Below are 26,185 nucleotides of genomic sequence, written 5' to 3' on the forward strand. Positions count from 1 at the left end.
CACGCTGTCTTCACCCCACTTCAGGACTCTGGAGCGTTCTTACCCCACTCCACTCCAAATGCCGGTGGCCCCGGGCTGGGGCTTAGCCTCCTCGCCCCCCATCCACCCTATACTCTCTCCCTAGTGCAGAATGGCCCACTCAGCAGCACACCGTGCTGGTGACTGTTGGCTGTGGTGGAATCGATCCCCTCAGCCTCCAGGGACCTGGAGAGGCCAGAGGCCCAGAGTGGCTGTCTTTCCCAAACGCTATCCTTCCTCGGGAGGGGGTGCTGTGAGCCCCCCCCCCCACCTTAAATGCCATCCCTTCTCTGCTGCAGCCTGGAACTGCCCCTTCAACTCCCGCCCAAGAAACCCAACTGCCTCCTTAGCATCTCCTCTTGAATGTCTGAAGTCATCGCGAACTTGTCGTATCCAAAGCAAGCCCGTCAGTACCCGCCCCCTGCAGCCGGGCCCCTGAGCCCCAACATCCGCTTCCCATCTCAGTTGATGTCAGCTGCATCCTTGCTGCTTTGTTTGGCCAAAAAATCTGCAGTCATCTGTGCCTCCTCTTCCATTCACGCTCCACGCCCAGCCCATCAGGAAATCCTGCAGCTCTACTTTCAGAATAGATCCTGACCACTTCTCTCCGAGGGCCGGCCCTTGCTCCATCCATGAGCCCGGCGGGCTCTGTGCAGCACACGGCACGCAGCCTTCTCACTGGTTCTCTGTCTGTTCTCACACCCCACTCTGCCTCCACTCCACCCCCAGCGGCACTCAGGTGAAAACAAGCGGGTCACATGCACTGAGCACCCCCCACACGCCCCTGGGCGCCTTCCTCTCACCCTACAAGATCTAAACCTCTCTCCGTGGCCTGCAAATGGCTGGCTATGTAATGTATCACCCAAACCAGAACTTTCTTCCCTTGTGATAGTGAAGAGGTACCATCGTTATGCCAGAAAAACAGGCATCCACCAGGCCATATGTTCCCCAGCCTACAGGGCCTGGCGTGGCCTGGTGGCGCCTGCCCACCGGCCTTGCCAACCCCAGCATGCCTTCCTCACTCATTCTATCCCTCATTCTGCCCAGACACATTGACCTCCTTGCCAAGCTCACTCTTTTGGGGGCCTTTGCAGTTGCTGTTCTCTCCGTCTAGAATGTGCTGCCTCCAGATCGTCAGGCAGCTTGCCCCTCCCCTAGTTTATTTAGGGCTCTGCTTAATGCCCCTCCTCAGAGAAGCCTTCCCTGACCCCCTACCTAGAGTAGTCCTTGGTCCTTCGCTCTGTCCTCAGCCCTGCTTTATTTTTCTCAGTCTCTGCCTGAAATGACCATTTTACATTTATTTGTTGACTCTCAGCTGCCTGACAGCTTCGTGGGGCCGTGACTTTGTCTCATTCGTTGTTAAGCCCCCCGCACAGTGCCTGGCACACAGGAGCTTACAGCGGCCTCAAGGAATACATGAATAGTAAATACTCAGCCAGTGTTGATCACTAGCCTTAGGATTAATGTTGTCAGGCTGGGCCCTGGTTCTCTGGCTAGGAGGGGCCTCAGTGTTCCCACCTGCGAAATAGGGAGGAAGGTCAAACATTGGGGAACTGCTTCCTCCCATCCAGAAGCCTGATACTTACATTTAAATGTCATAAATTTAATAAAATAAACAATTTAAAACATAAACCAAAAATCTGAGCGTTAAAAATCACAGATAAGGTGTGTATCCCCAGGGCAGAATTCCACACAGGGTTTCCCCCAGCTCCTGAGGCCAGGGGCTCCTCATTGAGCAGCTGTCTGACAGCCCTCCCTGTTCTGACATTCTAGAGTCCCCGCTGCTAAACTTCCCTCCTGCGAAGTCCTTCCTGACTTAAAAATGGTCTCTCAAGCTGCAGCCCGGCCACAGCCCTTTTGGTTCTGTCTGTCTAGCAGCGGTGGGAGTGAGGTGGAGTGGGGACCCCTCCCCTGCACGTTCACCCCTGCCAGCTTTTCCCGGGTGAGGTGTCCCATCCCAGAGTTTCCGGCTATTCAGTCCCGGAAATCCGCCCACTGCTGGGAACAGATTGGCCAGGACACTGGGATCGCCCCAGTGTTTCCTCCCGCTTCCTGTCTCCTTCCCCTTGGGCCCTGGGGAGGGAACAGAGCCTTGGGGAGGGGGGAGCCTGCACCAAGGTACGAGTGGGCTGGGGTGGTCAGAGCCAATGGGGGAGCTCAGGGCAGAGGCCAAGGCCCAAGAAGCTGCCAGCTTGGGGCCATACTTAGTCCCCATCAGCTCACCCTCCCCCTACAGCACTCCAGGGTCTCCAAGACATAATGGCACCATGTCTGCCCCTGATCCAGTGTTATCACTTGCCTGGACAATTGCCACACCTCCTCACTGGCCTCCCTGCCTCTATGTGTGTCCTCTGTGACTTGTTCTCACTCCAGCCCCCAGAGCCCTCCTGTTTAAGTGAAACTCAGACCACGGATCTCCTTGGCTTCCACCCACTGGAGTGGCCCCAGTGTCACTCAGAGTGAGGGCTGAAGTCCCATGACAGCCTTACAGACTGGCTTCTCACCATCTCTGCCACCCAATGTCCTACCCTGCTCAACCTCACTCTCGCTGCTTCAGCCATGCTCGGCTTCTTGCTGGCTTTTGTCCCCACCTCAGGGCCTTTGCACTTTCTGTTCCCTTGGCTGATATACTCCCCCCCGCCCAGATACCACTGAGCTCCCACCCTGCCCTCCATCAGGTCTTTACTAAAATGTCCCCTTCTCATTGAGGCCTTCCCCCACCACCTATCTGAAAGTGTGAACTTCTCAACACTCCCCACCTCCCTTCCCTCTTTACTTTTTCTCTGAAGCACTTCATCTGACCTGCCATGCATTGTCTATCTTCTTTCGCTAGAATATAAGCTCTGAGAGGACAGGAATTAGGATCTGCCTAGAGCAGTGCCAGGCACCCCATAAAGATTTTTTTGAATGAATACATGTCACACAGCAGCCCCATGCAACAAAGTCTGGTTCTCAGGGCTCAGCCCTCTGTGGCTGGCACAGTCAGCCATCCCTTCTCTCTCCCCTTGCTCCTCCTTGCACTCTAGCCTGCTTCCACTCCCTCTAAAGAGCTCTGCTCCCTCCAGCCTCAGGGCCTTTGCACATGATGTTCCCTCTGCTTGGAACCTCCCATCTCCCTTAGGTCCAGAGTGGTTCTACTTGGCCTTCAGATCTCAGTGTGCTTGGAGATTTCTAGAACATTCTCCCTCCTGTTGTAGTGATCAAATGCAGAAATCAAAGCTTCCACTTTGAAAAACTCAGCTCCATCAATTAATTATTTTTTATTTCATGGACTTAAAAGGCACTTCCTATCAAATATTAGTGGTGAAATCAATTAATAAATAATACTGACAATTGAGCTAAATCAGTCCCATTAATCAGCCACATTAATTATTCAAATAACCAACCCCTTTAATTGCCTGTATTAACTGATTTGTTCTGATAACTGATACCACTTATTGCATACATTAGCTTAATTAATTGGATTAATGAGCAGTAATTAGAGCCCATTATCCTTTATTTCCCCAACAGAGGTTTAAATCTGAGCTTTACTTTCGAGGCCTCCATCCTGGCCCGGGAGAAAGGGTGAGGCTCCCCAAGGGATCCTGGGGAAGAGGCAGTAGGGAGCAGCTGCTGTCCCATCCCACCCTGGCCCTCTCTGCAGAGGCCGGCTGTCCGTCTACCGTCTCTCTGACCCCCAATTTGTTCCCTTGGGCCTCCAGGCCTTGCCATATGGCCTCAAGCGGACACTTCCCCAGCCTTTGCCTCCTGCTTCTCAGCTTTCCCCCCCGCCTTCGCCTCTCTGAAGTCCAACTGCTGCTTCTGTAAAATGGGTGTAACTGTCTCCCCAGAGGGGCCACAAGGCTCCTGAGAAGGAAGGATGTGGAATTCCCAAACCCTGTGTGGCTCCCCCTGCTGCCCAGCTCCTAGCCATGGAGATCTCCCATTCTGCCCTTCCTGGGGGACTGAAGATTTTTTCCACCCTTCACTCCGACCATCACTCACCCCGGCAGGAAAGCAATACTGCTCTGTGCTCCTTGGTTTTTAAAGGCCCTGAGCAGAGAGAGCGGAGGCAGAAAGCCCTATCTTTCCCTGGGGCACCTTGCCATGGGGCCCTTGGGATTCTCTGCCAGGTAGGCTCTTGGCTTTAGCCCCTGCCCTGCCCCACCTCCTGTAAGATGGGCCACCACTGTCTTGAAGACATCCCTGCTCCTTTGCCACCATTTTGTGCCCTCAGTCTTCTTGCCAGTGGTGAGCTTGTCAGCAGGTGTTTAAAAAGGGTACCAGCCCTGTGTGGATAGGGCAGATGGGGGCCATTCTTTCTGGGGCAGAGACGAGGCTTCTGCTGGAGAAGAGGAAAGGGGAGGGCATGTACGGAACGCTGACTGAATGCCTGAAATCTGGAGGCTCCACTTGAGGGGGAGAAAACTGAAGTTTGTGACTTGGTCCGGGACACACAGCTGCTCAGATCAGATCCGGGTTGGCTCCACTTCCTTCCTTGCACGAGGCAGGCTCCCCTGGAAAAAGGGGAGCGCTCCAGGGTGGAGATGAGGAGAAGGTGAGGAGGGGAGGGCAAAGAAAACTAATATTTCAACGGGACCACAAGCCCAGAATCGATGTCAAGAAGAAGAAATGGAGCAGGGATGGGAGGAGAGAAGACCCTCTTGGGCTCTGGAGAGGGCCCTCCCCTGGGAGGGAGGAAGCAGCGTGACCCTGGGCAGGGGCCCCTCGTGGGCGCTCAGTGAACTCTTCCATAACGTGGGCGTGGCGAGCGCAAGAGCAGCTCCTTATACTGACGCTGACCTGGGCCAATCTAGTCCTCACCATGCCCCCCTGGCGCGTGCGAGTGCTGTTATTGACCCCAATTTACAGATGGGGAAACTGAGGGTCAGACAGGGCAAGTTGCTCAATGTTGTGCAGTCAGCCATCTACCCGACTTCCTCCCCATACTCCACAGAGGTCCCGGATTCTGCAAACAAGGTCCCCTGAGGGTTTCGGGGGATGTGGCTCCAGCTGGGGGTGGGGGTACAGTCCGTCCTTCCTGAGCCAGAGCAGTTCCCACAGCCTGAGGCATCCGGGGGTCTCGAGGACTGTGAGAAAGTCTCCACAGGAAATGAGAGTCGGGAGCAGCTGGGCCCCTTCGGAAGACAAGGACCAGCCGCCCAGAGCCTGAGGAGGCCCAACAGGCTGGGCCCACCGCAGCCCCCTCCCCTGGTAGGTAATCACTACCAGATGCCCAGCAGCTGACGTCACTCTGCAGGGCCGAGAGGGTCGTGGGACTCTGGGGAGTGTTGCGAATTCTTGGACCAGAATCAACATTCCAAAAGGAAATGGGGTGGGGGGGCGGTTGGTTCGTGGCTTGTTCTCAGTGCCTGGCACAGGGCTGGATGTTCCTGGCTCTCCTGTGGGATGCCACCTTCTCCACCTCTCCCTCTGAACAGCCCTGGGAGTGGGGGTGGAGGGGCCTGGGTGTCTGTGATCTAGCAGGGAGGAAAGGACGCTTGGGTGTGACACTTTACAGTGAGTAGGACTCCATTCAAAGCCGCCGCAAAGGAGAGGTCCTCATAAAACGTAAGTCAGAGTGAGGCCCTCCTCTGCTCAAGGCCAGCGATGGCTACATCTCCCTGGGTCAAAGCCAGGTCCTTGCCGGGCCTTCCAGGCCTTCCATTATCTGAACCCGTTTCCTCTCTGGCCTCGCCTCCCACCACTCCACTCCCCAGCCCCCCACCTTCCTCTCCTCCAGCCACTGTGGGTCTTGGCTGCTCCTCGAACATGCCAAGGACTCTCCTACCTCAGGGCCCTTGTACCTGCTGTTCCCTTGGTCTGGCACACTCTTCTCCAGGTATCAAGAGGGTTTGTTCCCTCATCCCTTTGTTCAAACATCACCTCCAAGAGACCTTCTCCTGGCTATAACCTTCCTAAATTGCTACCACCAGACACCCCCATGGTGACCAATTCCCCTAGTTGGTTTCAGTGTTTCTCCTAGCACTTCTCTCTTCTGCTTGACTGTAAAACTCCTTGTCTTATCACCTCTCCCCCATACTGGAACAGGGGCTCCATGATAGCAGGGTTTTGTCTGCTGTGCTCACTGCTGTCTCCCCGAAACTTGCCAGAGTGTCCAGAGCAGAGTTGCATCAGAGAAATACTAAAGTGAATGATATTTCAACTCAACGAAACGTGTCCTCTCAAGCAAGATATTAACCTTGCAAAACCTCAGTGTCTTCATCTGTAAAATGAGCTCCCTTTATCTCCCTTCCAGGGGCATATGGGAGGTCATTTAAGTAACGTAGAAATGGCTGTGAGATTTGTACTTGCGGGAGTTGAATTGTGGCCTAGTGACGGGGGTTGGTCAAGCCTGGGACCAAATCTAGGCTCTGACACTTAATCTCTGTGTGACCCCAGGAAAATCCCTTCCCCTCTCTGAGTCTTGGTCTCCTCATTGGTAAAATGAAGCAAGTAGAGGTTCCCCTTCACAGGGCCTGTGTAGTAGACAGCATCCGTGGGGTGCTTCAGGCAGGGCCTGGCCGGTTGTGCACCGGATCTTGACCACCTCTTAGAGGACCCTGGCCTGACAGTTCCTGTGTGCAGGCATGGGTGCAGGTGGAAGGTGTTCCTGCCTCCTTCCTTCACTGGGCCTCCCCTTCCTTCTCCTTAACACAGACTGAAGGGGAGGGGGTCAGGGCTCTCTGGACCTGCTATTTCCCTGCAGAAGGCTGAGGTGCTGGGCATTAGGGTGAGGCAAGGCTGGTGCTCTCCTATCTGGGATCTAAAGGCCTTCAGCCCCTGTGCTACTGGCCCCTCCTCCCTCCTTCCTCCTCATCCCCATGATCTCAGCAGGGAACAGGGCACCCGGAAACTCCTGCAGCCTCACCTCTTCCCCTTCCTTCCTTCTGCTCCAGGTGCACCCTGCCTCCCAGGGGGTAGGGGAGGGACACCATCCACCCCAGCTTAGACCACTCCCTGAGCAGCCACTGAGAGGACCCCCTTGGGACATTCGGAAATGGGGCCCCAGTCTTGCTCAGTGGCAATTCTCAAGTACCCTCCTCTCTAGACTGTATGGATCATCAGAGACCATTCCAGTCCCATCTGGGTTGCTGAGAGATTGCGGTCCAGAGTAGGGCAGGGCAAATCTGAGATCATACAGGCAAAGCAGCTCTCCTAACTCTGGGAGGCAGGGCTGGGCTTTGGGGGCGTCTGGAAGAAACGTTTAATTCCCGGCCTCCTGCTTGGTCTGGAGGGCTAGTGAGACACTGGGTCTCAGGACACCAGGAGGGGCCTCAATCGGATCTGCTAACCCCACCCCCCTCAGGACCATTGGACACTCTGGATGATTGGGGGATGGAGGGCAGTCTCTCTATTTCCTCTGCCAGCTGTTGGTCAGGCCTGATGCCGGAGGCACTGCCAGGACCACTAGGACCCCTGCACATAGGGAGGAAGCCTGAGTCCCAGACTTGGCATCCTCAAGGTTTCTCAGGACCATCCTTCCCAGAGACCCTGGCTCTATTGGAGGGGAACGGGCTGCCCAGCCTTTAAGGGCAGGAGCCGGAAAGGTGGAGTTCTAACCTTCAATACTGTTGCAGACCAGCAAGTAAATCTCCCTTTCCTCCTCTGTAAAATGGGGATGATAATAATGTCCCTCTTCTAGAGCTGTTGTGAGGAGTAATGCCCAGCCTGTGCAAGGACAAGGCAGGGACAGAATTACATCAAAAGGAAGCTTAAAAGTCCCTGATGCTAACAGGGCATCCTGCTTTGTTGGTTGCCCCAAGGGCACAGATTCCCCCTCAAACCATTCCCAGCCTCGAAGGCGGTCCTCAGGCCCAGCTTGGTCACTCACCCTCTGGGTCCCAGTGCGGGGCATCTTCGTCCCACTGCAGTCATGGTTCCCCGCGGTCACTGCCTGCAGCCTGGACACCTCCTCAGCCCGACGGCTCCCGCCTTTCTCAGGCCACGGAGCTGTGGAGCTCAGTGCAGTACGCCGGGGGCGGAGCCTGACCTGTAGACCACGCCCCGGGCACGCCCCTCGCCCTCGGCCGGGGGCCTCTCCACAGCCTACACCTCCCGCCGGGAAGGACACGCCCCGCCTCGCGCCCCTCCGCCTCCTGTCTCGCCCCGCCCTCTCCCCATCTGTCAGTGTCCGGGGCTGGGAAGGCCACGCCCCTCGAGCACACCCTTCCGCTTCGGCCCGCCCCGTTCCAACGCCACCTTCCCCGGACAGTTCTTCGTGCAGCCTGAAAAGGCCGCGCCCCTAAACACGCCCCTCCATGCGCCCCGCTCCTGCAAACTCCCAATGCACATCTCAGAGCTTAGGATGCCTCAGAACGGCCCGGAACCTATCAGGCCCACTCCCTTACATACAATCCTTGCTTCTCCACGCCCAAGTAGGGCTGAACTAAGGAGGGGGATGTCAGAAAGACCAGCAGCCTGGAGCAATCAGAGACGAAAGAAAAGCACTTACTCTGTGGTGTGCCAAGCACTGTGCTAAGATTTTACAAGTCCTGTATGTTATTCTTGAATTCTCATCACTGCCCTACAAGGTAGGTGCTATCATTCTGCCCTTCCATCAGACAAGGAAACTGAGGCTCAGAGGAAGAAACAGACTTATCCAAGGTCATGGGGTCAGTAGGAGGCAGAGTCTGGGCTGGATTCATTCTGCAGCTTTACTAAGTCTTGCTCCTCATTGAACAGAGGTCTAGACTCAATTACCCCAGCACACAAAAGCTGTGCTTGGTGTCTCAGGGAAAAGCCATTGAAGAGAGCTCCCAGAACCAGCCCTAGAGTTATTTTTGCTCAGCTGGGGGGGGGGGGTTCTTCTTTATTTCAAGAAGCACATCTGATGGGTGTGGTTTGGACAAAGACTGTGAGGGGTGAAAGCTGGAGATTGCTGTGGTTGGGACTGAGGGGTCTCCCAAGGGCACGAAGCACCCAGCTATAGGGCTTTGAAGGTGGTGGGTACAACATGAGAGGTGAGATCTGTGCAGCCACAGGAGGCAGGCAGTTTTCTGCTCAACTCCAGCTCCGCCTTGGCTGAGTCTCAGTTTCGCCATTTGTAAGAGATGCCTTTACAGAGTTGTCTGTGGGGAACATTGGTTTTGACCCCCAGTAGGATGGGTGCTTCTTCAGTGGGAGCCAGGGTCGTATCATCACTGTTTGTATTTTTGCATGAACTCAACTCACCCTATAAGCAAGTTAAGTGGCAACCAGGGGGAGCAGTGGTGTCCAGCAGAACTAAAGGTGGTGATTTGGGTGTGGGGGCGCTGGGCAGGGATCCAGTGATGGGGCTTGGGAGCCACCCAGCTGCTAAAGGCCCCTGCTGGAGGTCACCTAGGGCAAGTCAGGTGGGTCTTAGTTCAGATCCCACTTTGTCATTTGCCAGATGTGAAACCTGACTGGGGCAGATGACTTTCCCTCTCTGAATCTCAACTTCCTCATCTGTCATACAGTAAAAACAGAATCTCCTCCCAGTTGTTTTTGTTTTGTTTTGTTTTGTTTTGTTTTGTTTTGAGAATTAATTGCAAGTGAAGGATGAAGCACAGTGCCTGGTCTGTAGTAAGCACTTGGTTAATGAGCAGAATTTTTATTCCTCCCCCTCGATGTGTGTGTTGTTGGGGGGGGTGGTCCTCTCCAGGCTCTATTGGCAGGAGGCTTGGAGACACCATTCGTGCAGGTCCCACCCCCGCCCCCCCGGTGGGCACCTACCTTTCTGGAGACACATTCCTGGGGGTTCTTTCTTCTTTTCTGTCAGCACTGGGATCCTCAGGCTTTTCCGTGGGGCCCATTGCAGAAGGGTTGGGTCCCACTGCTGGGGTGTCCTCCAGGGGGACACTGGTCTCCACCACCACCTCCTTGGCTGCCTCCAAGCCTGGAGGGTTGGGCAGACCTTGGGGCACCAAGTGGGGTTCTGGGTCCACCTCCTTGGTCTTCTGGGTAGCCTGTTGGTCCCGAGCCTTCTTGGTGCTGAGACGAGGCATGGTCCCCATGTGGCTGTACATGTCGCTGGAGCGGGCATAGGCTGGGGGGCTTTTGGGGACAGTCACCATGTCATCCTGTGTAGCCTCAAAGGGGTCAGGCTCCAGATGGGACCCGAGACTGATGGTGGTTGAGGACCGTTTCAGCGTGAAGGACCGAGGGAGGTTGGAGAGACTCCCGAGGCCCTTAAACTTGAAGAACTCTGGCAGGGGGCAAGAGGAGGGAAAGGAGTTAATGTTAGCAGCGATAATAATAGCAATAAAAAATACATGTCATTCCCCTTATTGAGGGCTCAGGGAGGGTCAGGGCTTCACAGGTATTCCCTCTGTTATGGTATAACGCGACAGCTCCAGAGTCACGGAGCCCTGGGCTTCAATCCCTTCTCTTGCACATCCTAGCTGTGTGACCTTAGGCAAGTCGCTTGACCTTTCTGAGCCCCATTCGCCACATCAGCAAAATAGAGATTGTAGTACCCACCTCCTGTGGGCAGCAGGAGGACTGAAGGAAAGCATGTAGAGAACATAATAGCCTCCACGAGTAACGAAGATAATGATGGTGATCACAGTAAATGCCTCTGGTTGGCCAGATATGCTTCAGGCGTCACCTCACTGAATTCCCAGCACAGTTCAATGGCACAAGTTTAATTGCCCTTTTCGCAGATGACCAAGTGCAGGTTAGAGCTGTGGAAGGAACCGCGGAGGGGGCATAACCAGCAGGTGGAGCGCGTTTGCGTGCATGGGGAGAGGGGGAGGGAGGCGGATGTGTTTGAGCACCTGGGGCGGGGATGAAATGAGAAGGGGGTTGTTGGGAGCCTGGGGGGCCCACTCTCTGAGGTTCTGTCCTTCCTGTCAGCTGAGCGCAAGGTCTTGACTCAGGCGGCAGGGCTCGGGTGATACCAATCTCCTCATTTCCGCAGGGGTGCGTGTGTGCGGTCCCTCCGCCCCGCCCCCAGCTGTGGGACTGCCCCTCCTCGAAGTCACCTCCATCTGACAACCTTATGGCCTCCAGATGAGCGAAAAGGGCATTTTCACTTCCTGGACACCCTCTGACTCCTCAGGTCCTCCCCACTATGTTGGAATATACAGGTAGGATGCTCCCATTGATGAGAAAGGAAACTGAGGCCCAGAGAGGGGAGGGACTTGCCCAGGGGCACACAGCAGGGCTGAGCCTGGATGAGGCCTCAGGGCTCTGGACTGCTGGGCTCAGAGTTCTGGGTCTTCCCTCCCAGCCCTACCCACTCCCTACTTCGCCTTAGCCTCTGCCTTCTGCCAAACACTGTCAGAAAAGTCTGATGTTCCGCTCTCAGAAAGCTATGCCATGGGCCAGAAATGTGCCAGTCACCAGGAGGGGGACCAAGAACTGTGGTCTCCTGGGCACGGGGGTTCTGGAGGAAACAGTAGTGGGACAGGGAGGGAAACCAAGGCCCGAATTCAGGGACATGGGATTGAGCCCTGCTCTGAATCCCTATACGATCTCAGGCAAGTCTCTGGGCCCCAGTATTTTCATCGGTGGAATGCAGTCATAATCCTGGCCCTGTACACCGGCCCCCACCCACCCCCATGCGACAGGCAGAAGGACTCAGGGGAAGCAGAAGTTCACTGAGACCAAGAGGGGACCGACATGGGGAAATAGAGCCTTGGTGGGTGTGACCCCTCATCGAGCTGCACTGGGGCCCAGCGTCACTGCTGCTGGGGACATGGGACAGCATCCCATGGTGCACCCACTCTCACTCCAGTCCCAGTAACTTCCAACCCAGCAACCCCCTCCCCCACCCCCCGGTTCCGTGTGAACCAGTCCCAGAGGCAGGGTGTGGAGTGTGTGGAGGTCTTCCCTTGCCCGGCCGTGGGGTCCAAGAAAACCACAGATGGACACACAGACAAATGCAGGGACAGAGAAACAGAGATGGGCAGAGTCAGAGACAAGAAGCAGAGATGGAGCGCCGAACCAGCTGGAGACAGAGCTACAGGGGGCCAGAGGGACAGAGGGATGGTGACAGGGAACTCAGAAGCAGGGAGCTCCAGAGAGGGGCAGAGATGGACAGAAAGAGAAACGGAAATGAGACCATGATAAAGAAACAATGCAGAGAGGCTGAGCTGGACGGACAGACAGAGGGATGAAGGGCAGTGCAAAGGGCACCCCGCACTCACTGAACTTTCTGCTGGCTTTCTTGGGCACCTCTGTCATCTTGGCAAGTTGTGCAAAGCCCCTGGCCGGTGGGCAAGTGGCCTCTCGAGGCTCGGGACACCAACGTTAAGGTTCCTGCCTCACCTCCCCTTCCCCTTTCTCACACCCTCTCGCTCGTTTCCTCTGTATATTTTTAAACCAGTGAAACTCCCACAGCTCCACCCTCCCCGTCCTCTCCACAGGGGGCGGGGGCCAGGGCCTCCCCCATTCTGGGCCCCTGTGGGCTGCTTCCTTGGCCTTGGCTGGAGGGGGCAGGGGGCAGACCACAAGCCCATGGGACCTGGAGGGCCCCAGGGGACAAACCACAGGCCCCAGGAATGGAGCCCGCTGGGCAGGGGGCTGTCAGGGGGTCTGGCCAGCGGCTGGAAGGGTGCCGGGAGTCAGGCCTGCCCACGGGGCAGTTTGTTCTAAGCCTCAGTGTCTGGGGGAAGGACCGGTGGCAGCAAAGAGTGCTGTGGTTAGGCCTGTGGCCCTGGGACCACCCAGACCCAAGTTCCAGCCTTGGCTGGCTACTTTGTCGCTAGGCCACTGAACTCCCTGAGCCTCAGGTTCCTCGCCGTGAGCGGGGGCATTGCCTACCTCGCAGGGTCCAGCACTTGGTGCAAAGCCTGGTACAGAATGGGTGCCCACCAAGGCGTGATCCCTCCTTCTTAAGCCAGCAGGGACACGGGGATAATTTGGTCCACCACACCCATTGTACAGACATGGGGAGACCGAAGCACAGACAGGCAGAGGGACTGACCCAGGTCATATGGCAGATTGATGGCACAGACTGGGTTACATGGCCCCCTTTTAGGTCCCTTAGCCCACAGCCTGCTGCTTTTCCACCCTACAATGTGCGCGCGCGCGTGTGTGTGTGTGTGTGTGTGTGTGTACGTGTGTGTCTTGCTCACATGGGCAGGACAGAGATGAGGAAGTGAAACTCCCCTACACAGGTTGTCCCAGACACCTGCGGAGGCTGTCAGCAGCTGCTGGGGGTCGAGGTGGTCACAAGACCAGGGCATTCAAACCCCAGCTCTGTGTACCGCAAGCAAGTTACTGCTCCCTCTGCAGCCCCAGGCACCTGATCTCTAGAACGGGCACAAACGCAAGGGACACGGTTAACTCACAGAGGCTCCAGCATGATTAGGCATGATTACCCCCCCCCCCGGCTGGCAACCCAGCCTATGAGCGAGGAGTCCAAGGTCAGATGGGGCCCTTCCTGCGTCCTCTGTAAAAATAATGATGACTAACGTCTTCTGGTCTCTTAGTACATTCCAGCCAGAGAGCTCAGTCCTCTTGTCCTAGGAGGTAAATATTGTTTCTCTTGTCCCCATTTTACAGATGAGCAAACGGAGGCTGAAGAGGAGCAGAGACGAGACAGACAGACACCCAGGTGTCCTAGCTTCCAGGCCGGTGCTCCTTCCCACCTCCCGCTGTCAGAAGAGAGAGCAGGGCCTGCGGCTGGTAACTAGAGGTCTTCTTGGAAGGCAGAGGGTGGCTCCCCTGGCTTCTCTCCTGGGAGCCAGTCCCAGTGACTCGGGCTAAGTGCTGATTGTGTGACCCTTCCCGAGACACTGCCTCTTCGGGACTCAGTTTCTATCCATGACATAGGGTCACAGGAGCTCCCGCTTCCAGGGGTGGTTGGGAGGATGAAAGGAGCAAATGTTGGCCCACACTAGTCTGCTGTAGCCTGAGCAGCCCCTGGTGGTTGTTGCTGAGGGATGGGGGAGGTTCAGGCTGGGGGCAGATTGGCACAGGCCCAGAAGACCCCCGGGGAGAGCCCAGGATCCGAGAGAGCCGGGAGTCCGGCCGCGCTGAGGCTGTGCTGCTGTGGCTTGTGAGCGCTAGGGCGCTCCTGCTGTTGGCCTGGGCGCCAGGACAGTTGCTGCATCCCTGGGAGAATGAATGGGGCTCAGTGTGGCGGCTCCGCTGAATTCAGAGCCCCCTTTGTGCTGCCTGGAGTGGCCGTTGGGAGTGTGGCTGGGGACCTGCCGGCGGGTGGCTGTCCCGCAGGCCCTCCTCAGCCTGGGTTGGAGGCCGGCCCAGAGCAGCCCGTGGGCTCCTAGCCCTGAACGTACAAGTGCTTTCCTGCCTTCCGGCTCCGCTTCGGCTGGACCCACGCCCGCAGTACCACTCTTCCCCCCAACAACTGGATGCAAGTTTTGCCTCCACTGAGTGGCCCCAGCTCTAGATTGAGCCATAGTGCCCTAGGGAACCCTGCTCTGGTTTCTGTCCCCTCCCTCCTGCCCCTTCCCCCCAGTCTGTGACTCATTTGCCTGCCCTTTGGCCAGGTACTCTTAGGGATCGGAATCCTTCAACTTCATAGTCAAAGGCACTGGACCCAGGCGAACCTGAGTTCAGATCCCATGTGCAGGACCCCAGGCAAGTCAGGTCACCTTGCTGAGCCTTGTTTTTCCCACCAATAAAATGGGACAAATACACCATCCCTGCCGTGATCCCATGGCAGTGAAATAAAACGCTCATACTGCCAGTATTACCCATATTACATTCACTTGCGTTTTTATTTGCATGTTCCAGACAGACCTCCCGTTCCCTGAGAGAGGAATTGGCCCTTCATGTTCGTATTGGCCCCATGCCTGCTATACTGTAGGTCTCAGTCTTTTCCCGGCTGGACCCAGTTGTCTGGTATTGGGGGTTGTGTAGGCTGATGGTAAATGACCCTGGGCCTTGTTTTTGCTGTTGTTGTTTTCAGTTTATTTTTTTAATTTAATTTAATTTAATTTAATTTAATTTTAATTTTTAAAAAATATTTTATTTATTTATTTGACAGAGAGAGATAGCCAGCGAGAGAGGGAACACAAGCAGGGGGAGTGGGAGAGGAAGAAGCAGGCTCCTAGCGGAGGAGCCTGATGTGGGACTCGATCCCAGAACGCCGGGATCACGCCCTGAGCCGAAGGCAGACGCTTAACGACTGCGCCACCCAGGCGCCCCCTTTTTTTTTTTTTCAGTTTTTTAAATTTTAGGTAGGCTCCATGCCCAATGTGGGGCTTCAACTTACAACCCTGAGATCGAGAGTCACATGCTCTACCACCCTGACCCTAGACTTTGAAAGCAGAAACCTGGCTTTGAGTCCCAGCTCCACTGCTTCCTGGCTGTGTGGCCTCAGGCAGGCCACATCACCACTCTGAGCCTCTGTTTCCCCTTCTATAACTTGGGCCCAATGCGAGCCACCTCAAGAGGGGTGCTGTAAAGCTCCGGGGAAATGACATGTATCAACACAGGGCTGGTATGGGCAGAATGTCCACGGCGTACAGGGCCGCAAGCATCTCACTGCCGTCCTCTGTCTGGTCTCTCCGTATCCAGTGCCCCTTTGCCTCTGGGACATACCAGCGGCCAGGAGCAACCCACCCATGAGCCTGTCTTCGGCTTCCCTCCATATGCCCCCGACCTATCCCTGCTCAAGAGAGGAAAACAGAAGGGCTGGGCCAGAGTCAAACAGCTGGCCAGTAACTCCCTCTTCTACTCTGTGCCTAAGTTTCCCTAACTGTTAAATGGCAGCAGGACCAGAGGCTCTCACAGAGTCTGGTCAGTCAGTCAGCAAACATTTACTGAGTCCTGGCCACAAGCCTGGCTTGGCCGGCTTAGCTGGTCCAGGAAAGCAGGAAACATTTTCTTCAAACCAGCAAATCAGAAGTCAGAGTCAGTGAGAAATCATTTCCAGCTAGGACCTTATTTCTTCACACTTCCACCTGGATGATCCGGGACCCCATACCGGGGGAAGGGGAGGCAGCCTTCTGAAGGGCTCCTGACTGCCTCTGTTAGGGAGGGCCAAGGGCCCAAAGCTCTGAGGGGAAGTGACTGGCGGATGTTGGGGTTCAGGCTAGGGATGGGAGGGTGGAGGTGACAACATCACCGGAACATCTGCTGAGGCCTCTGCCCACAGGATGTGACTTAGGGAGAGCTCGTGGGAAAGAGGCAGGGGCCCCAGCCTGAGAGTCTGATGGTGGAGGCCACCTGAAACCATGGTACCCCCCAATACTACCATCCCCTCCCATACCTCCCATGGGCATCCAGGACACCTAGGCCAAGTGGTATTGTGCCCTGGCTGTGCCCTAGCTCTGCCCACAGCCCGGATGGGTAGAGTCCTGACATGCCTAAGTGCTTGGGGTTTGTGCCAGATTAACCTGGTTCAAATACCAATGTGGCTGCAGGCCAGCTGCTTGACCCTGGCCAGGTGATGTTACCTCTGCGTTCCAGTGTCCTTAAGTGTACGATAGAGGTGATAATAGTACCTACCTCATATAGCTCAGTGAGAATTGAGATAATTCTCAGAAAGTGATGAATGTATGGCTTGGACCATTTATTTTCCCTCAACAAATTGTAATTACTACAATTATTATTATTCTTTCCCTCCTTGCCCTCCCCACCCCCAATTTAGCCAATGCCTCCCTGCTTCTATAGTGTACCCATGAAGCTGACCCCAGATCACTCCCTGACATGTCTCATGACTGCCTAAAACCCTTGATGGCCTCACACTGCCCTTGGGAGGAGGCTCTCTGCTGCTCACCCGACCCTCGAGGCCCTCTGTGGCAGGGCCTTCCCCCAGAACAGGGTCTCTTGGGATGCCGGGATCATCAGACCTACTTCCTCCTACAAGGAGGCTACAAGGCTAAGCCATGGAGGATAAGAGCCGCCGGGCCACCCTGAGGGCCTCCTGCAGGGAGACAGGTAACAGGGTGCAATGAGGAGCACAGCCCTGAAGGAGGGAAGGTCCAGGGAGTTAGCAAAGCACAGGAGGGAGATTCCTGCCGCCATGGTCTGGGAGAGAGCTGGAAAGAGCCTCACATGTCACAGTTTGTGTTTTCCTGAAACACAGTGGGGGAGGGAAATACAGGAAGACCCCATTTTAGAAGGACCTGGAAGGACAGTGAGAGGGACAGATGGAGAGACCAAACTGGGAAGACCAGGACTCAGGACCTATCAGCAGAGGGCTGGAGAGGAGGGGCAGGCTGAAAGGGTGCAGAGGTGGTAAAAAGGACAGCTTTGATGTGGGTTGATTGTTGAGTAGAGCTGGAGGAAGAATCTAGAGGCTCCTGGAGCCGGGACGATATCAGGAAAATGCTGGGGAAGGGCTGGAGTAGGGGAAGGGGGCATAGGGTCGGAGAAGGAGATGGGCGGTGGGCTTGGGGCCTGGCATAGAGACAGCAGGCCTCCAACGGCACCATTGTGATACCCCTGGCCAGACCGTAAGTAGCCTGACTCAGGAGACTCCTCTTCAGAACCGGACAGACCAGGTTCCAGTCCCAGCGCTGTCACTCTGTGGCCTTGGGCAAGTGACCTCATCTCCTGGAACCTCAAGGCCCTCTTCTGTAAAATGGGCTAGTTAACCTGCCGATGGGGCGGCTGATTCAGGATTCAGCGGGAATACCCAGCAATTCCTGAGCTCACAGAGGTTCTGAGTAATTGCTAGCTATTTTTGTGATTACTGACCCGGGGTTGACCAGCTGGGGCGCAGCTCGGCAGGGATGGGGCTCCTGTGGGTTTCATCCCTGCCTCCCAGAAAACAGGGGGTCCAGGGCTCCAAGGCCCGGGCGTTGCTTGCTCTCCGCCTCCAGTGTCGCCGCGCCCCCTAGCGGCCGTCGGTTGCCATGTCAACGGCGGGTGGCTGGGGCCCGGGGAGGCGGCGGCGGGGGCCGTTCTCTCCTCCCAGGACCGGAGGCCGCTCCCTCGGCGCCTCCCGCCTTCGCCAGTGGAGGGGCACTCCGAGCCGGGGAGGAGACAGCTTTCGCGGCAGCTGACATGTGGGGGTAAACTGAGGCACGCGGCAAGGCGCCCCGCAGCCAGGTGTAGAGCGCGGGGCCCCACCTCCGAAGGCGGAGGAGGGGCCGCGGGCGGTGACGCGCCGAGGGCGGCTGGCGGACAGCGGGCGGGCGGGCGGCGGCGGCGGCGGCGGCGGCGGCAGGTGCGGCCGCGGAGGGTGGGAGGGAGGAGGGAGGAGGCGGGAGGAGGGGGAGGGGAGGGCGAGGCCGGGGCACCTCCCCCTTTATAACGCGCCCCCTCCCGGGCTCTCGGGCCGCCTCCTCGTCGGCTCTTCCAGTCTTGCCCCCTCGCCCGGCCGCCCCGGGCCCGGGCCCGGCCAGGGAGCCCCCAGGCCGCGGCTCGGGGGCCGCCCCCCCGCCCGCCGCCCCGCGCAGCCCGGCGGAGGCGGCGCCGTCGGAGGAGGAGGAGCAGGGCACTGCGGCTGGCCCCGGATCGGGCGCCAGAGCGGCAGCGGCTTCGGCAGCAGCGGCGGCCCGGGCCGATGCAGCGGGACGCACCGCCCCGAGCCCCAGCCCCGGCGCCCCGGCTCCCCGCGCCCCCGATCGGGGCCGCCGCCAACAGTGGCGGCGGCGGAGGCGGGGGCAGCGGCGGCGGCGGCGGAGGCGCCTCTGCAGCTCCGGCTCCTCCTGGCCTCCCGGGAACTACAAGTCCCAGGGGGCCTGGCGGCGGGCGGCGGGCGGAAGAGGCGGGGTCGGCGCCGCGAGGCCGGAAGTGGCCGTGGAGGCGGAAGTGGCGCGGCCGCGGAGGGGCCTGGAGCACCGCGGCGGGACCCGGAGCGGGAGCAGCGGCGGCGGCGGCTGGGGGCGGCGGCGGTGGCGGCGGCGCGCTGGAGGCGGCCATGGCAAAGCAGTACGACTCGGTGGAGTGCCCCTTTTGTGATGAGGTGTCCAAATATGAGAAGCTCGCTAAGATCGGCCAAGGCACCTTCGGGTAAGGCTGCGCCCCCGGGGGACCGGGAACCTGGGCCTGCACCCCTCAGGGCCGACGTCGGGACTCCCAGGGCCGGGCCCCGGTGGTCGGGAAGCCTCGGAGCACCAGACGTGTCTCCTGGTCTCGCTAGGCCGCGCCGCAAGCCGCCAGGGCCTGCTGGAGCCGGCTGGCGGGGAGGAGCCTGAGGCCCGTGATGGGGGGCGGGGAGGGGATGCAGAGAGGAGCCTGCGAGGGGAGCGGGCTCTCCGAGAGACGCCTGGGGTGAGGAGGCTGAGGGGAGGAAGTAGAGACTCGGAGAAGGACCGCAGATAGCGGGTGGCAGGGTAGGGGAGTGCCCTGGGTACCGGGCCCAGCCCCGCCCGGGGAATCCCTTTTTCCTGCCCTCTTCTTCTGGTGGGGGAGGGGCGGGCCCTGCAGAAACGGCCTGATGAAACCTCTTGGGTCCCCCTCTCGGCCTGCAGGGAGGTATTTAAGGCAAAGCACCGTAAGACCGGCAAAAAGGTGGCTCTGAAGAAAGTGCTGATGGAGAACGAGAAGGAGGGGGTGAGTATGGGCCGGGTGGGCGGGCCTGCCGGCTCCCCTGGGCACAGGGTTGGGTTTCCACCCTGCCTCTGCTAGGGCTCTTGCCTGAAGAGAGGGGGGGTAGTTTGGGAATTTCTGTATTCCAGGGAATTTGACTTCTAAATTGGAATTTTTTTATTCAAATGTATTAGAGCCTTTGGTATTTCATTCTTAGGTAAATACGGTTGGGGCCAGGAGGGGGAGCTCATGCTTGCAGAGTGTGCCTTGGTTCCTGAAGTTAGGTGCTTAAACAGTTTCCTTAGCGTTTGTTTTGTGTAGGGTAAAAAGAAATTGCACGTGACGGCTTTAAGAGGGTGACTGGTACTCTGCTGAGAAGGAGCAGTCCCCTCCCATACTTCCTCCTAGCCCTTGTCTAGCTTCCCAGAGACCTGCTTCTTAGCCGGGACATTTCTTTAAATAGCTGTTTTTGTTACCACCTACTAAAATACAGGCGTAGAGCTAAAATTTAAAGGTTGAAGAAACTGTGGAGCATCGAAGTGTGTGTCAGGTTCCATTGTTTCGGTTTATTGTCTCAAATCAACTCCTTGAGGGGCGCATACTATTCTTACACCCATTTTACAAATAAAACGTCTGAGGCAGCTGTTTTCAGCGCCCATGATCTTACTCTTTTTTTCCCCACTTGTGCCCCTTAACATGGACCCTGTGGCTTGTTCATTGGTCTGTAGTTCAGTCGCTTGCCTCTGACTCCCTCCTATCTTTCTCCCACCCAGTTCCCCATTACAGCCTTGCGGGAAATCAAGATCCTCCAACTTCTAAAACACGAGAATGTGGTCAACTTAATTGAGATCTGTCGAACCAAAGGTAAGTGGTGTGGATCTTGCCCCCATTTTCAGATGGGGAAAATGAGACTTACAGCCTAAGGCTTTGTTTGCAAAGTTGGAAGTGGACACAGCTAAATTGCCTCTTCTTAACCCAGACATATGGACTGTGACTGCTCTCTCGGGTCCTTTCATCGTAGCTGTTGCTGCCCCAGGGCCTGCCACAGCCCCCGGCCCAGAGGAGGCACTCAGGAAATAGTTTTCCAGTGAAGGAATGCACAGCTGGATATCCGAGGGTCCGCGGGTTGGAGGGGTAGAAGCTGATTGTGGGAAAATGGGTTGCACGTGGGATTTTTTACTTTCTTTTTCTCACCCCCTCCCCTGTTCTTCCCATCTCAGCTTCCCCGTATAACCGCTGCAAAGGCAGTATATACCTAGTGTTTGACTTCTGCGAGCATGACCTTGCTGGGCTGCTGAGCAATGTCTTAGTCAAGTTCACGCTGTCCGAGATCAAGAAGGTCATGCAGATGTTGCTCAACGGCCTCTACTATATCCACAGAAACAAGGTGGGCGTTGGAGTGGGGAAAGAGGGACTGAGGCTGGGGTTGGCCTTGGCTCCCACTGCTGGGTGGGTGTGACCGAAGGGCCCCCAGAAACCCGATCGAGCCGTCTCGCACTTCCTGCAGATCCTGCACAGGGACATGAAGGCGGCTAATGTGCTTATCACTCGCGACGGGGTTCTGAAGCTGGCCGACTTCGGGCTGGCCCGGGCCTTCAGCCTGGCCAAGAACAGCCAGCCCAACCGCTATACCAACCGTGTGGTGACGCTCTGGTACCGGCCCCCGGAGCTGTTGCTCGGTGAGGACTCCCGAGCGGGCGGAGGGGGGCAGGGGCTGGGCACTTACCCGGCCTTAGTCCCCCACTGCCAGGGCTTCTTGAGCCGCCGGCCCCGGGGCATTGCGTCTCAGGAGGCCCTCGGGCTCAAGGGGCCCTCCTGGTGCGCTCTTCTTCCCAGGGGAGCGGGACTACGGCCCCCCCATTGACCTGTGGGGTGCTGGGTGCATCATGGCGGAGATGTGGACCCGCAGCCCTATCATGCAGGGCAACACCGAGCAGCACCAGCTTGCCCTCATCAGCCAGCTCTGTGGCTCCATCACCCCTGAGGTGCGTGGCCAGGCTGCCTGGGCCCCCGGGCCCCACAGGATGCAGAGATCCCAAGTCTTCCTGGCAAGGGAGGAGTGGGTAGTGGAATAGAAGGAAAGCTCTGGAGAGGTGGCTGGTGGAGGAACAGGGCCTGCTCTTTAGAGCCTCACGGGCCACAGTGCTTGAGTCTCACCCCATCACAGTTCGTGGCCTTGGGGAGGGCATTGGAATCCCTCACGTCAGAGTGGAGTTTCTCGTCTGTGGAACAACAATGGCTGCGTCGGGCTTGGTGGGCGTATTCCAGAAGACTGTGTAAAAGGGCCTAGCACTTGGTGTGTGCCAGATACATGGTCACTGTTGCTTTTACCTTGGAGAGGTCAAGTTGGCCCTCCAGGAGTGGTCTGGGAGCATCGGAATGAAGAAGTTTTAGTCCTTTCGGGTGCCAAACCAGGGGACAAGCCACGCACCCCCTGAATTAACACCATTTCTCTCCCTGCGTCCTGCGCAGGTCTGGCCCAATGTGGACAAGTATGAGCTCTTTGAGAAGCTGGACCTGGTCAAGGGCCAGAAACGGAAGGTGAAGGACCGGCTGAAGGCCTACGTGCGGGACCCCTACGCGCTGGACCTCATCGACAAGTTGCTGGTGCTGGATCCTGCACAGCGCATCGACAGTGACGACGCCCTCAACCACGACTTCTTCTGGTCGGACCCCATGCCCTCGGATCTCAAGGGCATGCTCTCGACGCACCTGACGTCCATGTTCGAGTATCTGGCGCCGCCACGCCGGAAGGGCAGCCAGATCACCCAGCAGTCCGCCAACCAGAGCCGCAATCCCGCCACCACCAACCAGACGGAGTTTGAGCGCGTCTTCTGAGGGCCGGCTGCCCGGGCTTTGCATTAGGGCAGCGTTCTTTCTTTTCTGCTCTGTGACTTGCGTTGTGGAGGTGATGGGGCATTTGAGTTTTCTCTAGTGCTTATTTTATTTCATCCCCACCCTGGGCGCTGGGCACCCCAGCGGAGCGGACTGGAGGAAAGCGTTGGCTGAAAGTCCAGGAGGGCACTGGGGTACCTCGCCTCGTTCCCTGGCTTTCGAGATGATGCCCGGAGGGTCTCCATTTACCTTGAGACAGGAACGGGGTGGGAGGAGAGGCACACCCCCCCCAGTGACTTTCTAAGAGTTCCCAGCATGATAGGAGGAAGGGGCAGGTCCCTCGCCTGTCGCCAGCCCTCCTCTCAGGATGAGAAACTTGCGTGGGGGACAGAACCAGCCCCAGGAGTGGGCTGCTCTTGGCGCAACCCTCAGAAGCCCTGGGGTTGGCAGAAACTTGGTTTCTTCAATAGAGAATTTTATCATGTTTCTTTTGTTCAGTTTGGAGACATTCCTGGACACGGTTTGGTCAGTTATAATTAAAGTTGACTTTTTTTTTTTTCAGTAAGTGGCTACGTGCTGTGTTCTGTGTTCAGACCCCCAGCTCCTCACCCTCTGGGGTTCATTGGGCCTAACGATTGGGATTTGATTTGTCAAGTCTTGATTCTTTTCTTCATCCCGGTTCATGTCCCTGGACATAATTGCAGAAGACTTTTGTCTTTTTTTTTTTTTTTTTTTTTTTTTTTTTTTTTTTGAGTACCTTCCAGAACACTTGTCCTGCTCCTCCAAAGAGCGGGTGCCATGCTGCTCCCTTGCTCCTGTCCCCTCGGTGTCTGAGGGAGAGGGAAGACCGATAAGGCAGGGTCTCGGTTGCCCGGGGAGGGTCTGCTGTGGGCGGCAGCCGCAGTGGTGACGCTGCATCTGTGGTCGCTCACGCACGTGCTCGAACTTGACTCGAGGCCGGAGGCCGCAGAAGGCTCGCCGTCAGCCGCGTGGTAACAGATTTGTAACTTGCAAAGACCCCTCAGGCTGCTGAGTAGTGGGTGGCCTCGGGGAGGCAAGACAGAAAGGACCAGAGCAGGTGAAGGATGCTCTCCAGGGGCTGGGGGAGGTGGCAGTGACTTGGGTTAGGATGGCGAGTGGGCAGGAGGACAGAGAACAGTGAGGAAAGGTTGGGGCGTCAGGTGTCAGAGCTACGGTCCTTGGAGGAGAAGCACATTTTGGTGGATACACTGGCTGTGAGTCTGAAGCTGGGGACAGACGCCTCGAAGGCAAATTCTACATCCTGTCACAGGAGGAGGCCTTTTGAAGGGGATGCCTGAAGGAAGGTTGGCAAAACTCTTAACCTGTCTCTGTAGAAATTGAACCAGATCTCCAGATCCCAACTTCACAGAAGGCCAGAAGTTAAAAACAAAAAAACCCCAAACATCCTGACCAGTGTCTGTCAGAACTGCTGTAGAAAATCACCCAGTCGTACAGACTAGGTGGTTTACAACAAAGTTATTCTGTCACAGTTCTCGAAGCTAGAAGTCTGAACCCCAGGTGTCAGCAGGGTCCATCAGTGGGCTCTGCGAGAGAACGTTCCATGACCGTCTCCTAGCTTCTGGTGATGGCTGGCGGTCCTTGGCTTTCCTTGGCTTGTAGATGAAGCTCGCCAGTCTCTGCCTGTCTTCACCCTGTGTTCTGCCTTCTGTGCGCGGCTGTCTCTCTGAGGAGGACACTAGTCGTTGGATTTCGGGTCCGCCTTCACCTGGTATGATCTTAACCAGCTACGTCTGCAAATACCTTTTTTTTTTTTAAGATTTTTATTTATTTGAGGGAGAGAGAGTGAGGAAGAGAGAAAGCCCAAGTGGTGGGTGGGGAGCGGCAGAGGAAGAGGGAGAAGCAGATTCTCCGCCGAGCAGGGAGTCCGATGCGGGACTCGATCCTGAGACCCTGAGCTGAAGGCAGACACTTAAACCGACTGAGCCGCCCAGGCACCCCTGCAAAGACCTTTTTAAATAAGGTCACATTCTGAGGTTCCAGGTGGACGTGGGCTTCTATTCAACTCAACACAGCTAGCAAGTAATCAAATCCATATGGAACAACTGCGAGGTGTCCTAATGGCTATTGAGTCCATAGTTGTTTGTTTTTTTTTTAAATGACTTTGCGTGCAGGGGAAGGGGCAGAGGGCGAGAATCCCAAGCAGGCTCCACACCCAATGTGGAGTCGGTTGGGGGGCTTGATTTCACGACCTCGAGACTATGATCCAAGCTGAGACCATGAGTCGGATGCCCAACCGACTGAGCCACCCAGGCGCCCCTCAAGTCAATAGGTCTTGAATGACCTGATGAGGGAGAACTCACGGGGCTGGCCTAAATGTCAGATGTTTTCTCTGAAGGAGATAAAAAGCTGCTCTGGGAGAGGCTAGTGTTCTCCGACCCAGCAATTCCTCTTACCAGAAGTTTCCACTGACACAGTGACAGCCCATTACCTCATTGAATCCTCACTACCAGCCCGGTAGTATAGTTCCTTCGTTCAGGGTGTATTTATTGTCTGCGTCTTCCAAGGACCAGACTTCTCTAGACTCAATACAGCTACCAAGCCGTGGCCATCCCCACCTCTATGGAACTCACATTCTAGTAAGTTCGAACTAGTCTGATGGGATAGAGTGTGTGGAAACGATAAAGTGGAATAAGAAGGGAAAAGAGTGGGAGTCAGTGGAGGGGCTCAGGGTGACAAGGGAGCAGAAATTCCCAAGAGAAATGGGGTGAATGGGGGGTTAGAGGGTAGTACAAGTGCCAGGATCCAGGGCTAGGAAGCTTTCAGAGAGCCTTGTGCAGAGGGGGACACACGTTTCAAAAGGTCCCAGTGGCTATGTTGAGAAAAACCAAGGCAGAGCTGGAAGCGGGGGGAGCAGTTAGGGCTGCTGGAATAATCCAGGCGTGAGGTGACGGGGGCTCGGACCAGCCTGGTGAGGCAGCTGCTGGCGCATGTGGTGATTTATGCGTGGCTGTGAGGGTAGGTCTGTTTTCAGGTTGGATGCGAGTGTGAATGAGAGGAGTCCAGAGTCCCAGGCTTTGCTGGAGGGAGGACAGGCCTGCCGTCCCCGAGACCTAGGGGGCTGCGGGAGGTCGGGCCAAGGCATGGGTGGTCCAGCATGGTCAGATGGAGAGGACAGACGGACATCCAGTGGCATCGGCAGGTGTATATCTAGGGCCCCCGGAATCTGGGCTGGGGGCACACTTGGGGGGGGGGCTGCCAGTGCCATGGTTTGGAAAGATCCAGGGCAGGAGGAGATCACATGGCAAGAGGGAGAAACAGGTCTGACCCCATGGGCCCTCCAGTGTTCGGACGTCCTCAGGGACTCAAGAGCAGCAACGATGAGGTGCGAAGGGAGCAGAGGGAGAGGGTGTTCTGGGCAGGAGGGAGTGGTGACGTGGACAAGCACCACTGATGGGTCCAAACAGTGGGAGGGAGGCCTGACCGGAGCCACATCGGGGTCAGTGGTGGGTGCTTCAGGTGAAGGCCTGCCGAGAGCCGTAGGATTACTGGAGAACGGGACCAAGGGGACCGAAGCCAGGAACCGGCAGCGTCTACCGTAAAGGAGGATTAGGGATCCAGCTAGTCTTGGGTAGTCTCAGACGGGAGCTGTGACATCGTGGAATGACCCAGTAGAGATGGCGCGTGTTGATTCTTGTCCTATAGATGTAAGGGCCATGTGGCCAAGTGTTCAGTGGCCACGCAACGGCTCCTCCCCTAACCCGTTCTCTGCTACCTTCTCCCAGTGGGTCTGTGACCTTCAGGGCAGTTCTGTGTGTGTGGAAGAGCTGGGAAAACCTCCCTCTGCTTCAGTAAGTTCGAGCAGCTCCCCACTTTGGCCCACACCCAGACCCGGGACTCCCAGGTTGGGGTGGGCACCTCTAACCCACTGATGCTGCTGGTTGGGATTCGGGCCGCACGCGCAGAGCACAGGCCTGCGATGGAATGCCAGGCAGCTGTGACAAAGGACGTG

At 56.8% G+C, this 26,185-nt stretch overlaps 2 protein-coding genes and 1 long non-coding RNA gene across 5 annotated transcripts in view; 2 read left to right on the forward strand and 1 right to left on the reverse strand.

Moving 5' to 3' along the window:
• The window catches only part of SH2D3C (SH2 domain containing 3C), a 28,966-nt gene extending 16,683 nt beyond the window's left edge, over window positions 1–12,283 (reverse strand). The window contains exons 1-3 of one of the 3 annotated variants that reach the window (XM_040631939.1): window positions 12,111–12,258; window positions 10,441–10,643; window positions 9,694–10,165 (exon numbers count right to left, since the gene is read on the reverse strand). In XM_040631939.1, the coding sequence (XP_040487873.1) occupies window positions 9,694–10,165; window positions 10,441–10,486 (518 nt within the window). In that variant the 5' untranslated portion in view covers window positions 10,487–10,643; window positions 12,111–12,258. Of the gene's footprint in view, window positions 1–7,831; window positions 7,937–9,693; window positions 10,166–10,440; window positions 10,644–12,110 lie in introns of those variants that run through there. The other 2 variants (XM_008698729.2, XM_008698730.2) reach the window with 2 other exon arrangements.
• On the forward strand, window positions 10,652–14,630 carry LOC121103104. Its single transcript, XR_005835255.1, has 2 exons — window positions 10,652–11,048; window positions 13,471–14,630. It is a non-coding gene; the product is annotated as an uncharacterized LOC121103104 (long non-coding RNA).
• Window positions 14,631–18,682: 4,052 nt separating this feature from the next.
• On the forward strand, window positions 18,683–22,755 carry CDK9 (cyclin dependent kinase 9). Its single transcript, XM_040631940.1, has 7 exons — window positions 18,683–18,840; window positions 19,302–19,383; window positions 20,133–20,223; window positions 20,580–20,746; window positions 20,867–21,038; window positions 21,196–21,344; window positions 21,832–22,755. The coding sequence occupies exons 1-7, from the start codon at window positions 18,749–18,751 to the stop codon at window positions 22,195–22,197; spliced, it is 1,119 nt and encodes a 372-aa protein (XP_040487874.1). The 5' UTR covers window positions 18,683–18,748; the 3' UTR covers window positions 22,198–22,755.
• The last annotated feature ends 3,430 nt before the right edge of the window (window positions 22,756–26,185 follow it).

The sequence above is a fragment of the Ursus maritimus genome, unplaced genomic scaffold, assembly GCF_017311325.1.
Source record: "Ursus maritimus isolate PB19 unplaced genomic scaffold, ASM1731132v1 scaffold_17, whole genome shotgun sequence".
NCBI classification, from domain to species: Eukaryota; Metazoa; Chordata; class Mammalia; order Carnivora; family Ursidae; genus Ursus; species Ursus maritimus.

Bases quoted from the DNA above. Each gene is read 5' to 3' on its own strand.
- CDK9 (XM_040631940.1), top strand. From the start codon at position 18,749: ATGGCAAAGCAGTACGACTCGGTGGAGTGCCCCTTTTGTGATGAGGTG. The intron at 18,841-19,301 runs GTAAGGCTGCGC...CTCGGCCTGCAG, and splicing joins ATCGGCCAAGGCACCTTCGG to GGAGGTATTTAAGGCAAAGC. The intron at 20,747-20,866 runs GTGGGCGTTGGA...CACTTCCTGCAG, and splicing joins ACTATATCCACAGAAACAAG to ATCCTGCACAGGGACATGAA.